Raw genomic sequence first — 20,426 nt, forward strand, 5'->3', positions numbered from 1 at the left:
CCTTTCCCACACTTAAATATATAAATAAGAATAGAGAAAATGAAGACAGAAGATTAGCTGAAGAATTCAGTAATCACTTTGTCACATTCAATGATAGCATTTTGGGGGAGAGAGATAAAAAAAACTAAACCCACTCCTCTGAATTGCACTCCCAAGAGAATTAATAACTCCATATATCTTTTTTCCCACTTGTGAAAATGAAATCAAAAGTGTTATTGCTAGCCTAAAAACAACCAGAACATCAGGATACAATGGTATTAACACTAGCATTGTGAAAGAATGCTAGTGTTAATAAAAAATGTACATTTTTAGCTTATCACCGAAGACAGGTATGTTTCCATCATATTTTAAAGAATGCCATAGTTGTACCAATTTACAAAAAAAGGAAACAAAAATAACTTGGAAAATTGCAGACAGATCTCCCTTCTATTGGTCTTTTCGAAAATACTAGAGAAATTGGTAAAAATTAGACTCAAGAAATATTTGCACAAAAACAACTTTTTTCCAAGAATCAGTTGGTTTCATGGAAAAGTTTAGCATAGAACATGCTTTGCTGAACTTAACAAACATTATACTTTCTTAGATGAACAAAAACTAACATGAGCAGTATTTTTAGATATAGACAAAGCTTTGGATATGTACCTCATGAAATTTTAATAAAAAAATTAGAAGTCATCGGAATACGAAGTACTGTTCTAAACTGGTCCAAAAATTACTTAAATGCTAGTTCAAAAATTGTAAAAATAAACAGCTATAGCTGTTCCAAAACGGTAGACTGTGGTGTACCACAAGAATCTGTCTTAGGACCAATTTTATTTAGTATTTATATCAATGACTTCTGCAATGTTAAATTAAACAATAAAATAAAAACTTTAGCAGATGATACCATACTAATTATCTCTGTGGACACAGCCGAAGAAATGCAAACCATGGAGAATTCTGATCTTCTAAAGTAACAAATTGGTTCCAGACTGAGTTTATTCCAGTCAAATTAACTCAGTCTGTCTCAAAAACTAAATATGTAAATTTTAATTTGCAAAATACAAGTAGAATTAACTTCACTGCACAATTATTTCTGCATGATTGGAATTGCAGGACAGTTCAAATTGCAACTGTGTGGAAATAGAAAAAGTCAATATAATAAGTTACTCTTTTCATTTTTTTTCCTTGAATAATGTTTGTGTATTTTAGTCTACAATTTGCATCTGAGAGTTGCTCAACTTTTATTCACTCTAAAACTTTCTTACATGTTCTTCTTTTCAATATGAAATTCAATTTTATCCTGCTCAAGACTAAATGGTGATCACTTCCAAAATGAAAGAGTTTGAGAACAGGAACAAAACCTAGGAGATTCAGTGGTGAAGAAAACATTGATTGATTCAGCCAGAGAGGTATATGGTGAGGTTTTCTGCATGGATAGAAAAATCAGAACTCCATGGTGGACATAGGAAGTTAAAGAGGCAGTGAAGGAAAAGAAGAAAGAATATCAAAAGTTCCTGACAAATAAGTCAGCTTGTGCTCTTAGAGAATACAGAGACAAAAGTAAGAAAGCTAAACACTGTTTAAAACTAACTAAACAAAAGTCACAGGAAAATTTTGGTAAGAACTTAGAAAATAAATATTTGGAAGGTGGCAAGATATTCTGGAGGCTGTTGAAAAAGCTCAAAACGGAGGAAAGAGTGCTGTAAAAGGAGTTTGTACAGTTTAGAGAAAATAAAGGTGACATGGAAACTGGAGAAAAAGAAATCCTTGATGTATGGAGTAATTACTTCCAAAAAATTGATAAATGAAACAATCAGTGACAGCACAGTAGTAAAAAAAATACTCAGCAGGCATGCAATCAGAAATACATATCTGTACTTGAAGTAGAAAAAGCCATTAAAAGGCCTGAAATGTTGAAGAGTAGATGATACAAGAGTCGAATTTGTTAGCTTTGACATTGTTTCCCTGTTTACCAACATTCCATTATCTGACACACTTATTTACTATATGATGGTTACCCTCTTGATATTGCAAAGATTTTTGAATTTTTTATAGAATCAGGATATTTCAGCTGGAAAAACAAGATCTATAGACAATTTGGAGGTAGTGCCATGGGTAGCCCTCTGTCGCCACCTTTGGCAAACTATTTTTTGAACCATCATGGAAGATACCTTGTTCTCATCCATTCATCCCCAACCCTCTCATTGGTTTCATTATGTTGATGATGTCTTTGCTGTTCGGCCTCATTCTGAAAATGAACTTGCAACTTTCCTACAACAGATCAATAGCCTTTACCCACACATTCAGTTCACAATGAAAAAGAAAAGGCTGGTAGTTTACCATTCTTGGACATCCTTCTTATGTGCACAGCCTCTGCTAATTTATCAACCAGTGTTTATTGAACACCTACCTTTACTGGCAGATACGTTCATGAAAAGTCTGCTAATCACACCTCTCAAAAAAATTGGTGTTATCAAGTCATTAATTAATAGAGCACATAATGTGTGCTCCTCTCCCTCAAGCTTACACCAAGAACTTCTCACTACCAAAACGTTAATGGAATTTAATGATTACAACCCTAATCAAATCCAGCAGATAATTGATTCCTATGTTTCAACACCACAGGATTCTTCAACAGACCGCAGGGTTCCAATCCCTTATATTTTTGCCATCTCAAAACCTATTGGTAGAATTTTGAAGTATCATCTCATTCCCAGATATTTCCCTGTCAACAAAATTTCTCATCTGTTGCCATCTACAACTGTCACCTCTATCATTAGCTGATGTTTACCCAGATACCTTTTGAATGTAATCTAACATACTTTGGGCAGGTGGGCCATTCTGTGGAAAAAAGAATTAACGAACATCACTATCATGTCGAATACTTGAAACCTCAAAAGTCTGGTCTGGCACAACATAGTATTGACACTAAACACAGTATCCAGTGGGGTGAAGCTCGTCTTCTCCATAGAAGTAGGTTTAAATATGAACACCTTTTCAAAGAAAGTTGCAAAGTCCTTTTGCATTGGCCAAATCTTATTCAGAACGATTGTCTCTTTCTGTACATCTTAGCACGTCTCGTGATTATATTATATGTATTATTATATGATTATATTATATTACATTATATTATACATGGCCTGGGGAATGGAAAAAATCAGTTTATATACCTTTATTGAAGAAAGGCAATGCAAGAGAGTGCCAAAATTATAGAACTATAGCACTGATTTTTCATGTAAGTAAAGTCTTAAGATCATTCAGAAAAGACTAGAACATTCATGAAGAAAGAAATGCCAGATGAACAGGTAGGATTTCGAAAAGGCAGAAGAACAAGAGATCGGATCGCCAATGTGAGATAGATAATAGAAAGAGCACAGGAATATCAAAAGAATGTCTACCTTTGTTTCCTTGACTATAGTAAGGCTTTTGACTCTGTAGATCATGTGAAATTAAGAACAATGGGAGTACCAGAACATTTCATTATCCTGAAGAATCTTTATTATGAATAAGAAACTACTGTCCAAACAGATCTTGGAGAAACTGAATATTTCACAATAAGTAAAGATGTGGCAAGGATGCATTTTATCTTCATATGTGCTTAACTTGTACGGTGAATACATTTTAAGAATAGTAGGGCTGGAGGAGTCTTTAGTTGGAATTAAAATTGATGGAAAAAATATTAATGATTTGAGGTATGCAGATGATACCACCTTGCTAGCAGAATGCAAAGAAGATTTGGAGGAACTTATTATGAAAGTTAAAGAAGAAAGTGCTAAATATGTCCTTAAACTTAACCTCAGAAAGACAAAAGTTATGGCAACATGTGAACTTAATGATTTTGAAGTAAATAGGGAGAAAATGGAAGTAGTTAACAATTTTGTGTGCTCCTAGGATCCCGAATTGATAAAGATGGTTTTTGTAATTTTGAACTGAAGAAATTAGATGGAGATTATTACTTGGAAAGAAAGCAATGACAAATTTAAGCAAGATCTTTAAAGATATTAGCTTTGCAACAAAAATCAGAATCGTGAAAGCAACGGTATCCCCTGTGGTAATGTATGGAATGTTTAAGTTAGACCCTGAGAAAGAGTGAAATAAGGAATATAGATGCATTTGAATTATTGGTTTGGAGACACTTATTAAGAATACCATGGACTGCAAACCAATAAATCATCAGTGATAGACAGAATAAAGCTAGATTGCTCCCTTGAACCTATGATCATCAAGCAAAAATTTTCTTACTTTGGATATATTATGAGCAAATGACAGTCTGGAGAAGATGATGATGCTTGTTAAAGTTGATGGAAGTAGGAGAAGAGGAAGACCAAGAATTGAATGGGTGGATGGAGTTAAAGAAGCAACTGTAATGCACCTGGAAATTCTGAAAGATATGGCCGGGACAGATCTGAATGGAGAGTGTATGTATGTTCATAGAATCACCAGGAGTCGAAAACGACTCGATGGAACATAACGTGTATATAGTGCATAACATAACTTTTTGTATGTTGTAACCTGGATGAACTGTTGCTCTTATGTTTTATATATGTGATTCTTCAAAATTTGGTACTACAATATGAAGAGGGGGGAAAAAAGGCTATAAAAAAACTGAGGAATTGAAAAACTTTCTTTTTTTTTTTCTTGATCCGCACACGATAAGCCACAAGACCTATAGCACATTAGTTCTATGTGTAGGCAAGAGAAATAGAGGATAGGAGGAGGAGTCTGTTCACATCTGGCTTGAACAGTTGAAGGTTGTAATCTTTGGGGAAAGGCAGAGTGGGAAAGAACTGTTCAGAAGGACAGAAGTAGATGAAGTGAAAAATGAGGCAGTGAAGTTGTTTTGATGAGTTTCAAGATGGACTGTAAAATGGTGTTGGTTAGCAGTGGCTCTTGTTTTAATGATTTTGGAGGAGAGTGGAGGAATAATAGTGGCTAATTCAGCAGAGCACTGCCCATGAAAGTATCTGTAGAAGAGGCACAAAGCGGAAACAATGTTTATGAGAGAAAGAGAGGTTGAAGTGGGTTTGTCAGACAGGGATCATTAATTAGCTGGATTGCCCTCTTCTGGATAAAATTGAGCAATCTTACAGAGGATTTTGGTGCACAACCTCAAATATGGGAGCAATATTCTGTGGTCAGGCAGATTTGGGCTATGTATAGGGTTGGCAGCTGTGAAGGTGTGAAGTAATGTCTTCTGTAAAAAAAAAAAAAAGTACACCAAGTTTATTGTCAGCTGCAAAAGCTATAGTTGAAATATGGTTGTGCCAGGAAAGATCAGAGGTGTAGATCAGTGCAAGAAGAGAAATCTGATTGTGTTTGGATATCTCATTATTATTGAAGGCAGGGGAGGAGTTCTGTCTGATCTCTTTCTTGCAAGAGATCAGACAGTACTGAGTTTTGGTGGCATTGAAGTTTACAAGGTTGTCCTTGCCCCCACTGGGATATAGCTAGGAGATCGGAGTTTAGATCTGTGGTCATGGTAGATCTCGAGGATTCTAATACTTGAACACTACAAGGTTTGTCGAATGAAAAAGGAGGAAGGGAGTGTACTGTCATCAGCAATGCTATGGATAGGATTGGAAGTCTGTGAGAGCAGGTGAAAGAACCCTGGGGTACTCCTGCATTGGTGGGGAAATCTGAGGAGAGTAAATTATCCACCATAACATGTAATGAGTGACCTGTAAGAAAGTTGCTGAGTGAGCAAGGCAGAACACAGGATGGCAGTTTGATGAGTAAGCCCCTGTGCCAAACCCGATCGAATACCTTTGAAATGTCGAGGACAACCACGTGAGTTTCTCCATGGCCTTAGTCCATAGTTGGGTGGTGAAGGCAAGATCAGCTGTAGATTGCGAGTGGCATAATCTGTACTGCTGGTCACTGATTAGTTTATGTCTCTAGGTTGTTCAAGAGTTGGTTGTTGATGACCTTCTCCATAATTTTTGAAAGCAATTTGATGGTATTTCAGTGGTTGACGTTTATCACAATTCTTTCGGATGGGCTGGATGTGGACCTCTTTTCATGTTGTACGGTAGATGCCAGTTGAATGGGTGTTAGTTCTGGGGCACAATTTTTTTAACACAATAGGTGGGATACCATCAGCATTAGATGTCTTGTTTGTGTTCAGGTTATTAGGGATTCTTCGGATTTCTTTTGGTTAGAAGACTATGAGAGACATGAAGGGAAACATTCTTTTTGGAGTGGAGGGAACTTTTCCCAGGTCATCAATGCAGGAAATTGGAAGATAAGAGTGATGCCACTGAGTTGGTCTTGCCTTTGGTGAGGTGACTATAGTATCATCAGGATGCGAGAGTGGTGGAAACTTTGAATGGTCAGAAGTTGTAACTATTGGCCTTTGCAAGGGACCAGGAGTAACTGCCATTTGGGCAGGAGGCGAGTTTGCAGCATTTGGTCCTTTTGAAGTTTGACTTGGACTTGGTGATGATTCTTTTACAAGCTGCAGTGTAGGCAGCTGGAGTTTTGGTTTTGAGCCAATCTTGGTAAGCAGAGATTTTTTTCTTTTACAGCATTGGCACACTTTGTTGAGAACCATTGTATGGTGGCTAAGAATTTGGAGTGGAATAAGGAATGAAAGCCTTCATTCTTGTGAGAATCATTTCTGTTATTCGGTCTGAGCAGGTGTTTGAATCAGAAGAACTGAAGCAGTAGTCGGACCATGGGAAGGAGGAATAAAAGTCATGGAGGTCCTTCTAGTTGGCACCTTTGTAGTGCCGAAGGACATGAGATTTTGAACTGGTGAGTGAAGGTTTTTCTGTGGCTAAAAAAGACCTGTATGAGGTTGTGGTCAGAGTTTCCAAAAGGAGAACCGGGAAATACAGTACCTGGAAGGAGAGCTTGTTAGGAAGAGATAAAGTGTTTGCAAATTAGAGGGGTAGTCTAGTAGAAAGATTGATGATCTGAGATGGGTCATTGCTGATGGTGAACATCTCAGCATCCTCGCCTTTTTGATCGGTGAAACTGGAAAAGGGAGCCAATATGAGTTGTGGACATTGAAGTCCTCAAGAAGGATGACCTCACCATTGGGGTATTTAAATTTCAGAAAGTCTATCTTTAAAGAGAGAGAGAAAGTTGAAGAGATCAGAGTGGTTGACAGAGTTTTGAGAGCAATAGGAAAGAATATATGAAAAGGACAGGTTGATTTGGTAGAGAAATTTTGTCAAAGCAGATCAAACAGTGGGGATTCTAGGGTTTGCAGTCTCCGGCATGGTATGTTGATTCTGATGAATGCACACATACCACAAGTATGGCATGTGTGCATTCATGCTTTCTGCCACAAGTGCAGCAGAAAGAGATGCGTAATGTGTAGTTTTGGCAGTTGAGGTGTATAGTGGTTGCCAGTTAGGGTTCTGAAAGGAATAGTAATTCTGGTTTGGATGTGCATGGACTGTAGGTGGTGGTGTGCATTGTTTATATTGCTGTTTAGGCCATGGATATTAGTGAAGTGGACATGGGAACTTTTTTCTTTTTGGTAAGAATTAGTGTTGGTTGGATTTCTGATGTCTTTTTTAACTATTTTGTGTGGGAGAATTTCATGTAATTGAAAATTTGGACAAATGCTAAGTCCATTGTTTTTAGTTAGATACTTTGTTTGGAAGTATAACAAATGGTTTTGCTTAAGTCTGTGCAGCTTAGTTTCGGTGGGAGGGGACATGTGTTTCACTAGTTAGTGCTGTTTTTATTCCAGTTGTCTATATTTGCACTATTTGTTGACAAATATATTACACAGACTGCATATGTCTCTGTACTTTGTTCAGTGATGCAATAAAACTACAAGTTTTTTTTTGTCTGCAAGTATGGTGGCTGCTGGAAGCATGTGTTGTTCACTGTACGAGGGTGGCCCAAAAAGTTCTCGGCCTAACAATGAAAAAACGAATTTAAAATTTTAAAATTACTTTTATTTTTCAACATTATCTCCCTTAAGACTAATACATTTATTCCAGGGATGCTCCAGTGCCATTATCCCATCCTTGTAAAGGTTCTCAGTAAGATCTGCAAAATACCTCTCTACAGCTGCAATCACCTCTTGATTTGAAGAAAAACGCTGACCATCAAACGAAGAGTTTTAGTTTTGGGAAGAGATAGAAGTCAGAAGGGGGCCAAATCTGGGGAATAGGGTGGATGTTCCAACAATTCATAGTGCAGATACCTTAATTTTCCCATTGCCAAAACACATTTGTGGGCAGATGCATTGTCCTGATGAAAGACGATTTTTTTCTTCTCCAAACCAGGTCTTTTCTCGCGCATTTTTTTGTCTAGTTTAGTTAAAAGATCAGAATAATATTTCCCAGTTATTGTTTTACCCTTTTCAAGATAATTAATAAACAAAATGCCTTTAGTGTCTCAAAACACAGATGCCATGACCTTTCCTGCTGATGGAACAGACTTTGTCTTCTTTGGCGCTGAACAACCAGCTTCTGTCGACTGTTTTGACTGCTGTATGGATTCTGGTGTGTAATGGTGAATCCAAGTCTCATCCATAGTAATATTTTGACACACAAAATCAGTTTTATTCTTGTCAAAATGCTCCAAGCACTTTTCAGAGATTTTCATGTGAGTGCGTTTTTGATCTGCTGTGAGCAAAGCTTTTTAATTTCCAATTCTTCATGCAGAATATATCCTACATGTTCTTTTGAAATGCCTGTAATCTCAGCAGTTTCGAGCACTTGATCAATGATTTCTGGTGTTGTTACTCTTCTTGGACGTCCTTCACGTGGATCATCTTCAAGGCTGGTACGGCCATGCTTAAACTCTTCAGTCCATTTCTTTTGCCATTAAACCTTCTTTTACAAAGAATTTTATAACTGCATGATACTTAATTTTATCCATTTCAAGGGATACAGACAACTGTATAAAACAAACTACTTGATAGAATGACTTGCAATTTCACATGGATGCTTATGACAGATGTACTAACTTATATAAAAAAAAAATCTTGCTGAGAGTGTTGACATGCATGGTCGAAGCTGAGAACTTTTCAGACTATCCTTATATAGGGACAGCTGCTTCTGGTCTTCAGACAGTATACACATAGAAAGTAAACATTTATTTATTCCTAACAGAAAATTAATGAATCCTTCTGTATTCTATAAGAAGAATGCATATCATGAAAGGAAAAAACTAGAAACAGATGGGAAATCCACATGTTCTAGTGATGAGTTTCCTGCACTGCTGTCAAAAAAAAAAAAAAAAAAAAAAAAAAAAGCTCCTGTGATGAAGTTTGAATTTTCAAAGATGCAGTAAGTAATTCAGATTATGATTTCAATTGGGTATTGTATTTACAGAGCAGTTCCTCATCTGATGAAGTTATTTCACAGAGTAAGGGTTCTGAGTTTTCTCTTTCAAACGAATGGAATCCAATAAGTAACAGGGCAGTACTGGTTTATGTAGAGAAGATGAGCTTCTTTTACCACTTGATGCAGAAAATCCATCTGCAGTGTACTTTGCATTTCTAACTGATGGACTAATTGAATATATCGTTCGAGAAACTAATAAATATGCAGATCGGTGCCTATCTAGAATTTGGGATTGTGTAACTCCACTTAAATAAGGGAATTCAAGAAAAATGGATACCCACATCCAAAGAAGAAATGAAGAAATTTTTTGGAATCCTGTTGTTTATAGGGATAATACTTGTTCTGGAAATACGTTTGTTCTGGTCAAAACATTCCATGTATACAAACTGTAGAATAAAGAATGCAATGCACAGGGACAGATTTCTGCAATTACTGAATATTGGTATTTTTGTAACAATGATGTGAAAACTAGTGATTGTTTGTATAAAATATGAGAACTGTTAGAACAATTTGTTTCAAGTTGTCAAAAAGCAGTTTTGCCTGGAAAAAGTTATAATTGACAAGAGCATGATTCCCTGCCATGGGAGGCTGTTCTTTTGACAGTATATTCCCAGCAAGACTCATAAATATGGCATCAAAGTGTACAAACTCTGTTTATCAGCTAGCTACACATACAACATCTGCATGTATTCAGGTAAAGGTGACACATTGAGTGGTTGGACCATGCTCATTCCATCACTTTGAAATTGTTGATGGCCTCTTGAATACAGAAAGTTTTATTTGCAGATGATTTTTATACAAGTTCGTCACTTGCTCAGTAACTTCTAAGGGAACATTTCTCTTTGGAACAATAAAGAATAATAGTTGGACTTCCAGCAGTCAAGTTGAAGAAACAGAAATGTGGAGAAATAATGGCCATGGAAAACAAAAAAATCATTAAAATGCTGAAGTGGACTGACAAAAGATCAGTAACAATGTTGATAACTTAGAGATCATCATTGTGAGTTAGTAGAGAATGCTTGTAATAATAGGACATGGTAGCAAGTACAGAAACCAGACGCTGTGCTCAGCTATAATGTTGCTAAGAAAGGTGTCGATTTCTCAGACCAGATGGCATGTTATTATTCCACTCTCAGAAAGACAGTCAAGTGGTAATTCAAAATTTTTTTTTATAAAAAAAAAAATTGCCATGGAAGTAGCAATCATTCTTCAGAACAGCTCTTGTGAATGTGTGGATTATTCACTGAAAATTCAGTTCTAAAGGAAATATCTCCAATTCAGAGAGATAATCATAAAAGAATTTTTGGATATAGATGAGACTATATCTATAGAGATTACAATGAAAAGGCAAAACATTAAATCAGTTAATGAAAAATGAATGGTCTGTCATGCAAGGTCAATAAGCCCTGCAGAGAATGCTATCAAAAATTTTCAAGAATTGGTGGTGGCAGATTGGGAATCTAAGAAGGCAACACCATATTGTATAAACTGTGATGGACAGCCTACCATGTGTTTAATGTATTTTAATGTGACTCATGAATAATTTACTACTTTTAAAAATAATGTAGTTATGTTATGGTATCTATAGCGATTGCAAAACTCTTTGCAATCGAGCGCATCAGCTAACGGAAAGAAGTAAGTGTGTGAAAAGAAAAATAAGTGTACGATTAGGAGTGCAAGAAAAATGAAGGAACGAGTGTTGTATGGTGACTCGTTAACAAGAGGTGTATTAGATGAGAGTTTGACAAAATCGTACTTACCAGGTGAGAAAATTGAGGATGTATGTGAGAGTATTAGAGTGCAAAAGCAGAGGGTGAAAGAAATGATAGTCGTGTCAAGAACAAATGATTTGAAAGGATATAAAATTTGTATGAGATAGGACTTAAAGGAATTATTAGAGGTAGCAAAAGAAAAGAGTGAGAGAGTTAGGATAGTGAGTCTGTTGCCACGGTATGACAGAGAAGAGTTTAGAAGGAGGGTCGTAATTGCAAATGATTCTATGCGCAGGTTATGCAGAAGATGTGGTGTGGAGTTTGATTGGCGAAATGATTTGTACAAGATGGATGGCTTGCATCTGAATGGATTTGGTGTGCGGAGACTGGAAAAAGTGTTGCTGAATAAAGTGGATGTGCAAAATCAGGGAAACAAGAACCATTAAGGGGGGGGGAAGAGGATATGCAGGCATCAGTGAGGCAGTTGAGTGTAAGAATGTATATAATGTGCCTGAGCTAGTACAAAGGACAAGAGAAAAGAATAGGATAGTTAGTATAACGCATCAAGATAGGGGCAGGACAAAAGGACCTCTGCATTTCATGTATACTAATGCCAGGAGAATTAAGAACAAGAAGGAAGAATTTTTGGCCTTGGTTGGCTCTTCCTGGCCATAGGTTATTGGCATTAGTGAAACATGGCTGACAGAAGATAATGTAGTTAGTGGGATAGAATGTGAAGGGTATAGTGTGTTCAGGAGGGACAGAGAGAATAAAATGGGGGGGGGCGGAGTGTTATTGATGACAGTTGATGAACTGCAGGCAAGGAGAATAGAAGTTGAATTGCAGGATAGTGAAATGAGCTTATTTGAGGCTATTTGGTGTGAGATTGAGACTAGCAGAACAAAATATATAGTTGGGTGCTGCTATTGACCAAGTGATGGAATAGATGTTGGAGATAGTATGCATAAACAAATCGATGCAATGAGTGGAAGGAGGGTAATTGTTATGGGGGATTTCAACTATGGTAACATTGATTGGAAGGAGGAGAGGACACGTGAGGAAGGAACTGGATTTTATGCAGTTATTAAGGGATAGCTATCTGAGGCAGCATGTAATGGAAAATACTAGGGGTTCAAGAGTGCTTGACTTAGTAATAGCATCTGAGAACTTGACTGTAATGAATATGACCATGTTGCCACTAATTGGTAAAAGTGATCACATTTAGCCACCTGGGAGGTGGCTAAATGTGTGAAATTTTCGATTAAGACAGGATACATGTGGAATTACTGTGCTGGTAAGTATGAAAAGCTTAGGAGATTACTTGGTTCAGTGCCTTGGCATGTAAAACTGCAAGTGCTGGATTGATAGTGCTTGGGAAGTGGTCAAGGAGCATTTGCAGAAGGTAATGCCTTCTGCAAATCAAACTTGCCTTCAGTTGAAAACTTTTTTAGAGCAATTTTCCTCACACTAACAATGAGAGTTGAACTTAGGTTTCCAACTGAAGAGTGCATGTTGCCTTTTAGCTTGCAGTACTAGTTCTTCTAAGGGGTATTTAGAACTGCTTAAGAGAGTATCAAGATTGCTTGAATGATGGGGGAGGGGATTATCTGGTATCCTGGTGGGCAAGTAGATGATATAAGTATTGCCAGTAGCAAATATCTCAGTATCTCATCCAGTTAGGTCAGTGGAAGTTGAACAGGAGGGAAGCCAGTTGGAGATGTAAGCATTGAAGTCCCCTCTCCCACAAAGAAAAATGACCTCATAGTTTGAATAGGCTGTAAAAAAAAAAATAAAAAAAAATAAAAAATGCTTTTGGTATTAAAATTCAGGAGTCAGTCAGCAGAATTTGTAGAGTGGAAGAGGCAGGAATTAAATGCAACAGAAAAGAGAAAAATTTTGAACTAGAGTAGCTAAAAGGTGGAGCTTTGTGTCCTCATCATCCTTATTGTACAGATACATGATCGAAATCATTTCCTAGTTGTAAAGAAATTTATAGTCATTGATGGATTATTATTATTAAGAGAGACCTCCAGGGAGTCAGAGACTCATTGAGGGAGGCCAAATACTACACACACCAGCTATCATACTTATTCTTGAATTCATTCACACTGCTTCCACTCACAACATCCAATGGCAATCCATTCCAATCACGCACCACCCTACGAGAGAAAAATCTAGCCCTTGCACCCTTCTTGGCAGCCTTCATTTTCAGCTTCCATGGATGCCTCTCGTTCTTTCCCCATCCTCCATAAATTGAAAAATTCCATCAATTGAAATCCTGTATGATCCTTTTTGTAAGTCTCAATTATATCACCCCTCTTTCTCCTGTTTGCTAGTGTCTGCAGTCTACAAATTCTCAATCTGTCTTCATAATCAGTATTCCACAATGCTGATATAATTTTTAACACTCTCCTTTGTACTCTCTCCAATATATCAGAATCACAACGGAAATCAGGAGACCAGACCTGCGCACAATAGTCCAAGTGAGGTCTTATCAAAGCCTCGTAAAGAGGCAAAATAACATCCCGTTTCAGCATTGCAATTATCTTTTGAGTTGTATTTGCAATCTTTGCTACATGACTCCTGAACTTCAACTTCCTATCTATTAGCAGCCCAAGCCTAGCCTCATTAGTTTCTTCTAGCCTAATTCCACCAATATAATACGACATTGGATATCTAATCATGCTGAAGTTGAACGACTTTACATTTACTGACATTGAACTGACACCCATTTTCCCATGCCCACAATTCCAGCCTGTTCAAATCATTCTGCAAAGACTGCATATCAGCAGCATTCCTGATTTCCCTACCTATCTTTGTATCATCAGCAAATAACTGTATGTCACTTGTCAAATCCTTCCCAATATCATTAATGTACAGATTGAATAACAGTGGACCAAGCACTGAACCTTGTGGTACACTGCTTGTTACCTTAAACCTTGCAGACTCAGATCCCCTGTGTACTACTTTTTGATATGTCAGTCAGCTATTCTCTTATCCATGCTAATATTGTATAACCCAAACCCAATTTCTCCAATTTATGCAGCAGTCTGCCATGCTGTATTAAGTCAAAATCCTTAGCAAAATCCAAAAGTATCATGGTGTATCCATTCCCCTTGTCTAGTTCAATGGTAACATTGTTATAAAATCTGAGCAAGTTGCTAAAACATGCCTTCCCTTAGTAAACCCATGTTATTCATTGCAAAGTAGATATTCACTGTCAACCCATTTCTGAATGCGGGCCCTAACCAATTTTTCCAAAATCTTCACCACCGCTCCTGAGATACTAATTGGTCGATAGTTGGATAAATCGGTTTTTGCACCACCCTTGTGCAATGGAATTACCATACATTCCTGCAGAATCTTCCCTGTTCTGAGACTCATATTAAACATCCTGGTCAAAGGAATGGCCAGTTCAGCTGAACACTCTTTTAGCGCTCGTGCTGATATCCCATCAGTCCCTATTGCTGAATTCTTATTCAGTTTGTGCAACAGTTCTAATACCTCAGCCTTACGCACTTGCGTTCTTCATCTAGTGAAGAGGCAAGAGTGAGCTCAATGTTGCGTTCATCTGGTCGATAGCTTTTAACAGAATGAGCACTCATTAACTGAACAACCTCTTCATTATAAATGAACTTCCTGCATCATAGATAATTTTGCTGTACTTATCTAATATAATATATACTCAGTGTGTGTCTATACACACATAAAATCAAGCATGTCATTCTCAAGATAATGTGAGAGATTCAGGTGAAAAATTATTGTGAAATCTGAGATGGTTTTCCTAACCAAAACGTCTAGGTATGTGTAAAAGACGTGTGTATGTTAACGTATGTTTATGCAAAAGAAAGATTAAAAATAGCTATTTCTATTGTTTTATTGATGTTGCTTAAGTGTTGAAGCTGAATAACTTAGGAGTTGGCTATGTAACTGATAAGGAAAGTTAAGAATGAGAAAATCTGGACCACTGACAATCTCTCTCTCTGACATATCTTATAGTAGATATCCATGTAGGTTTTGAGGAAATCAAGTTGGGCTGGAAATTTTGGATTTAGCCTACCAAACTATAATGTGTATTGGCTGAAACTACATATATTATGAAAGTTACATGACATCATACCTTTTGACTTTTTTCAAATTCTGATGTCACATGTGAAAATTGATTACTTCACTGTTCATTTGTAGTTTTATAAAATATCGAATCCCTATTTAACACTAAAAAAAGGTAAACAATGAACTTTATGATATATTATTTCCAGTTTGATTTATATTCATGTAGAGAGTTCTTTCTGTTTTCTTAATTTCAATAACTATGATTTTTCTAGTTTATTTTAATCTCAATTTTTCAATGAAACCTCTTTTTAGTTAGGAGGAATAGTAAAACCAAATGATGGACGCTGCCATTTGGATGCTAAGGGCGATTACACTGAAAGTATTCATCAGGATTATCCATCCTTAAGCCAGATTAATCATAAAATCCAGGATAACAAGATCAATATAATTTTTGCAGTTACATCTAACCAGCTTCATGTGTACGAACCCCTTAGTGAACTTCTAGAAGGCTCAAGCACTGGTCGGTTAGAAAATGACTCTTCTAATGTAGTACAGCTTGTTCGGGATCAGTATAATGTAAGTATTTCACTTATAAGTAAAATTTTCCATTATGTTATATTCAGATTTTTTACTGAATAAAACAATTTTTTGTTACAATTATACTATATTCTATGAAATTCTGCCTTACATTTTTATATTAACCCACACTTGAGAGGTTGCAATATCTATAAATTTGTAGCACTCGGTGCCACGATGAGTAGTTAAGAGGCAGCAAGAATCTGTTGTGTTTCTTCAACTAGATGGTGGTAGTAGTCTTTGGGAAGCGAGAGGAAGGAGGATGCACTAAAAGAGAAAAAGTTAAGTAGGTTTGAAGCTCAGTTGCATATATGGGTGTTTTTCACAGCTGCTCATGTTTTTAAATACTTAAGTTGATAATGGTGGACAGTTAGGTTGATCAGCACCATGAAAACATCTCCAGAAACTGTCCATCATTATCATATCATTGTCAACAGGATTGAGAGGTTTTTGGTAATGTCTTCTCTCAAATGTGAAAATAGTATTCTGAAGTTAAGCATGTTTTAAATTTGTATAGGATTAGAATCTATACAGGCAAAAAGTATTAAGTTGATGAGACTGTCAATGTTATTGTGCCAGTACATTTCAACTAGGTATGAAAGTTAATCCACAATTGCTGGCCTGGTTGGCTGAGTGATTAGCGTATCCGCTCTCCAGCCAAATGGTTGCAGGTGCGAATCCTGCCCTGGGCATGGATGTTTGTAATTGTCTGTGGAAATGCTAGTGGGGTGGTGCTTGGCGGTAGATGACGTTGGTGTAGTTGCGGTCACTTGGTGGATTGAGTAGTGGAGACAGCTGTAGAGCAGGTGCCCTCCCTCGATGAGTCTTGGACTCCCTGGAGGTGTCAAATAATAATAATAAGAGAAATCTGAACTTCTCCAGCAATGAATTGACATTATTATCCTCACCTCACTGGAGAATCACGAGTAAATCAGGATTTAAGGCATTGGTTTTGAAGATTGTTGAAACTCTGAATGTTTCAGCATTAGTGGGTAGATTTGAATAGATGAAACACTGAAAAGAAATATTCTCACTGCAAAGGGTGGAAGAGGATCCTAAAATTGTAATTTGGTAAGTAAGTCTTTATGTTAGATTGAATCAAATGCCCTGAAAATGTTGATGAAGAAGAGTCCTTTCATGCTTTTCCATGGCTTACGTTTAAAATGTAGACGAAGAATGGCAAAATCTGTAATGGCGATCCCTGATAATTAATTAGTTTAGTCCCCCCGAGGTGGTGAAGTTGACTATGGTGGCCTTCTGATATTTTTTTTCTGACTGAGAGAACTGAGATGAAAGCGATATACTTTTGTAGCTGATGCTTCCTTTTTTTTTAGAATGGGTTGTATTCTTTCATAGAGTTGATGCTGGATAAGTATGATAGATCGTGAACAAAATATAGGATGGGTGTTAAGTTGGGACTAGAGAACTTTAGTATTCAGCTCGACATCTTTCAAGAAAGACATCTGACATCTTTCTGGAAAGATCATGAAAGGCATGCAGTATGAATTATCTTCATCTTTATTTTTTAGTGTTACTACACTAAGAGATGAAAACATTAAGTAGCAGAAGTTGTATCCAGTCCTTGGCATGAAATCTTTTAAGTACGGGACAAGTTTACTATTTGTATGACCTTTCATAGTTTTTTTTTTTTTTCTTTACCAGCTATTATGAGTGACACTGTATGGAAGCTAGTTTTTGTCTTGAGCCATTTTTCTAATGCTGAATTTTTTTGCTTGGATTGCCATGCCATGCTTATTTGAAAAGAGTCTTAGATAATGGGAAAATTTGGAGTGAAAGAGGAGATGATCTTTATTCCAGCCAGAATTATTTTACTTGTTCAGTTAAAGTGGTTTGAATCAGAAGAGTACAAAGGGTAATTAGGAAGTAAACAGGAAGGAAGAGTAGAAATCAGAAGTCATTCCATTTGGCACCATTGTTTTGCCAAAGAACCTATTGTTGAGAGTGGTTGAAAAGAATTTTTTTATAGAAAAGTGAACTTGATGTTAGTTCTCCTTTTGCTAACTCAATTATGACATCTGCAGTATGCACTAGTGACATCATTAAGAAAAGGTCAAAGAGTCTGTTGGCGGGATGGTGAGAATTTTCTGGTTTCTGTTGAATAGATGGAACAAGAAATACTTTGACATTCCTTTCAGCTTGATTTTGGTGGTCTTTGGAGAATTCAAGTTTGAATTGTGACACTGAAGTCTCCAAGGAAAAGGACATCATTTTATGTATACATTTTGGCACACACATGTAAAATGTTGCAGGACCTATAGCTCATCACTGTAATGTATGGGAAAGAGGATAACAAGAAAGGAATCTGATCTGCTCTTTAAACAGAGTGTAGTTCTGAGAGTGGGGCAGACTGAGTGAGGGAGGCTGTTCCAAAGACCGGTAGCATATGGAATGAAAAGGAGAAAAACGTTAGTTCTGCAAGTTTAGAGCTAGACTGTAAATGGGAGACCAGCAACTGCTTTTCTTACCATTCCATTCATGTGTTTAGTCCTATCTAGGAGGTTGATTACCATGGTGTGACTCATGGTTAACTATGGGCATAACGACACGTGGTGAGGTGAGGATCCTATCTCTTCCACATATTGTCGTAAGCATTCATGACGGTAATCTGTGTGTGTGTTCATGGGGCCAGTTTGCCTGTTCTGAGAGACCAAAAAAAACCTGAGTTTCCAGGTGAAAAAACTTCCACCTCCATATGAGACCGGCTAACTTACCTTTAGTTGAAAGAGACCAGATAAAGGTTCTTCATGTCATAGACTGGAAACAAACTCAGATCTTTCCAACCAAAGGGCTTCATCTAAACCGACTGAGCTATGGAGGCTTTCGTATACTTTTAGAAAAAATTGGAGAAATGGACGGGCCAGTTCAACAGAGCATTGCCGATGAAAGGATCTATAGAAGAGGCATAAGCAGAAACTGAATCATCATTTAACCATATTGCTCTTTTCTGAATAGTATCAAGTTTTAGTGGATTTGGGATTTATGCAGTGTTATCAGTAGTGCTGGTGAGAAATATTGCCTTGAGTGGGAAAAGTATAGTCATTTGATGGCTGAAGAAGCTATAGCTGAGATATATTTATGCCAGAAACTTTCATGGCTAAACAAACCCACGTAATAACCACAGTAATAAGTTTTAATAAATAAATATTTCATCCTAAGTATTTTAGGACATCATCAGTACAGTTAATTCAAACAATACTAGGAATAACATAGTTAGGGCGCATGATTATGTCCCAATACGTGCAGTGTTATAGAATTAAATTAAAATATATCTGGTGGGGGAATTACATTAAAATAAGATAACGTATATAAAAAAAAATTATTTTACACAATTTTGTATGACAATTTCCCATAATTTAGGAATAGCAAAAACGTCATTATGGTTTAAATTTGGTCTGTAAAGTAGGGCTTCGGCACTTTCTTTATATTAACGTTCATGTTTATATAAAGATCTATGTAAAAGTTTGGTCTTTTCCCAATGGATCCTATGGTTTGGGGTTTTCAACTCCATGTTGAGCGAGGCCAGATTTCTGCGGTTTGATAACACGGATATGGTCTTGATGTTCTGAAATGCGTTTATGAACAGATCTACCTGTCTGCCAATAGTAAGACAATTTACAGAAGCATGGAATCTCGTACACGCCAGGTAGCATCAGAAGTGAGAGTTTGTCTTTAGGAGAAGGTAACAAGTTATAAATCTGGTTGATGGGTTTGTAGGTAGTAGCAAGTTTGTATTTCTTCATAATACAAACCATGGTTTAAATTAAAACCCAAACCATAGGATCCATTGGGGAAAAGACCAAACTTTTACATAGATCTTTATATAAAGATCTATGTAGCATACAGTTAGGGCGCTTGATTACAATAGAATCCCAATACGTGCAGTGGCATGTTATAGAATTAAATTAAAATATAACTGGAGGGCTTCAGCACTACTTCACAGACCAAATCTAAACCACATTGACATTCTTTCTATTCCTAAAGTATAGGAAATTGTTGTACAAAATTGTGTAAAATAATTTTTTTTATATATGTTATCTTATTTTAATGTAATTTTTGTCCCTCCAGTTATATTTTAATTTAATTCTATAACACGCCACTGCACATATTGGAATTCCATTGTAATCATGCCCCCTAACTGTATGTTATTCCTAGTATTGTTTAAAACTGTACTAACGATGTCCTAAGATACTTAGGATGAAATATTTACTTATTAAAACTTATTACTGTGGTTATTACGTGTGTTTGTTTAGTCATGAATTCTCCACAAGTTTCATTGTATAATAAAGAAACATTCATGTTTGTATAATAGCATTATTCAAAGTTAGGGGAAATGACATAACATTTCTTCCAGAAAATTACTGAGGTTTAGTGTTTGTAAAGTTGTCCTCATTCCATTGAAGTATAACAAGGAGCCGAGTTTAGGGCTTTATGGTAGATCTTGGAACTTGTAATAATTGGGCATTACAATAATAAATAATTGGGTACTGGCTAGATGAAAACTTAAGTTTTGTGAAAAGCTTCTGGTATTGGGACCATGTTATGAGCCCAAGATGATCAACAAAATTCTTAATACACCTCCTGCAGCTCCTTTACTTAAACAAGATTTTAAGAATGTAATCATGCTACCTTACATTAAGAATGTTACAGACAAAGTTGCTGCATTGGTCTATGAAATGTGACAGCAACTAGTATTGTTCCAACACTCATACAGTACTGAATTTAACATTTTTATTCTGGATACTTATACAAATAAGGATGTTATAGGGATACT

The 20,426-nt window shown here is 36.6% G+C and overlaps 1 protein-coding gene across 2 annotated transcripts in view; it reads left to right on the plus strand.

Annotated features, from left to right (window-relative positions):
• The window catches only part of mys (position-specific antigen beta subunit myospheroid), a 390,003-nt gene that overhangs the window by 140,914 nt on the left and 228,663 nt on the right, over positions 1 to 20,426 (plus strand). For both annotated transcript variants that reach the window (XM_090394055.1, XM_090394056.1), the window contains exon 9: positions 15,371 to 15,634. In XM_090394055.1, the coding sequence (XP_090250181.1) occupies positions 15,371 to 15,634 (264 nt within the window). The remainder of the gene's footprint in view (positions 1 to 15,370; positions 15,635 to 20,426) is intronic.

The sequence above is a fragment of the Typopeltis vanoorti genome, chromosome 6 (genome assembly GCF_054136105.1).
Source record: "Typopeltis vanoorti isolate ZY-2024b chromosome 6, IOZ_Tvanoo_1.0, whole genome shotgun sequence".
NCBI lineage: Eukaryota > Metazoa > Arthropoda > Arachnida > Uropygi > Thelyphonidae > Typopeltis > Typopeltis vanoorti.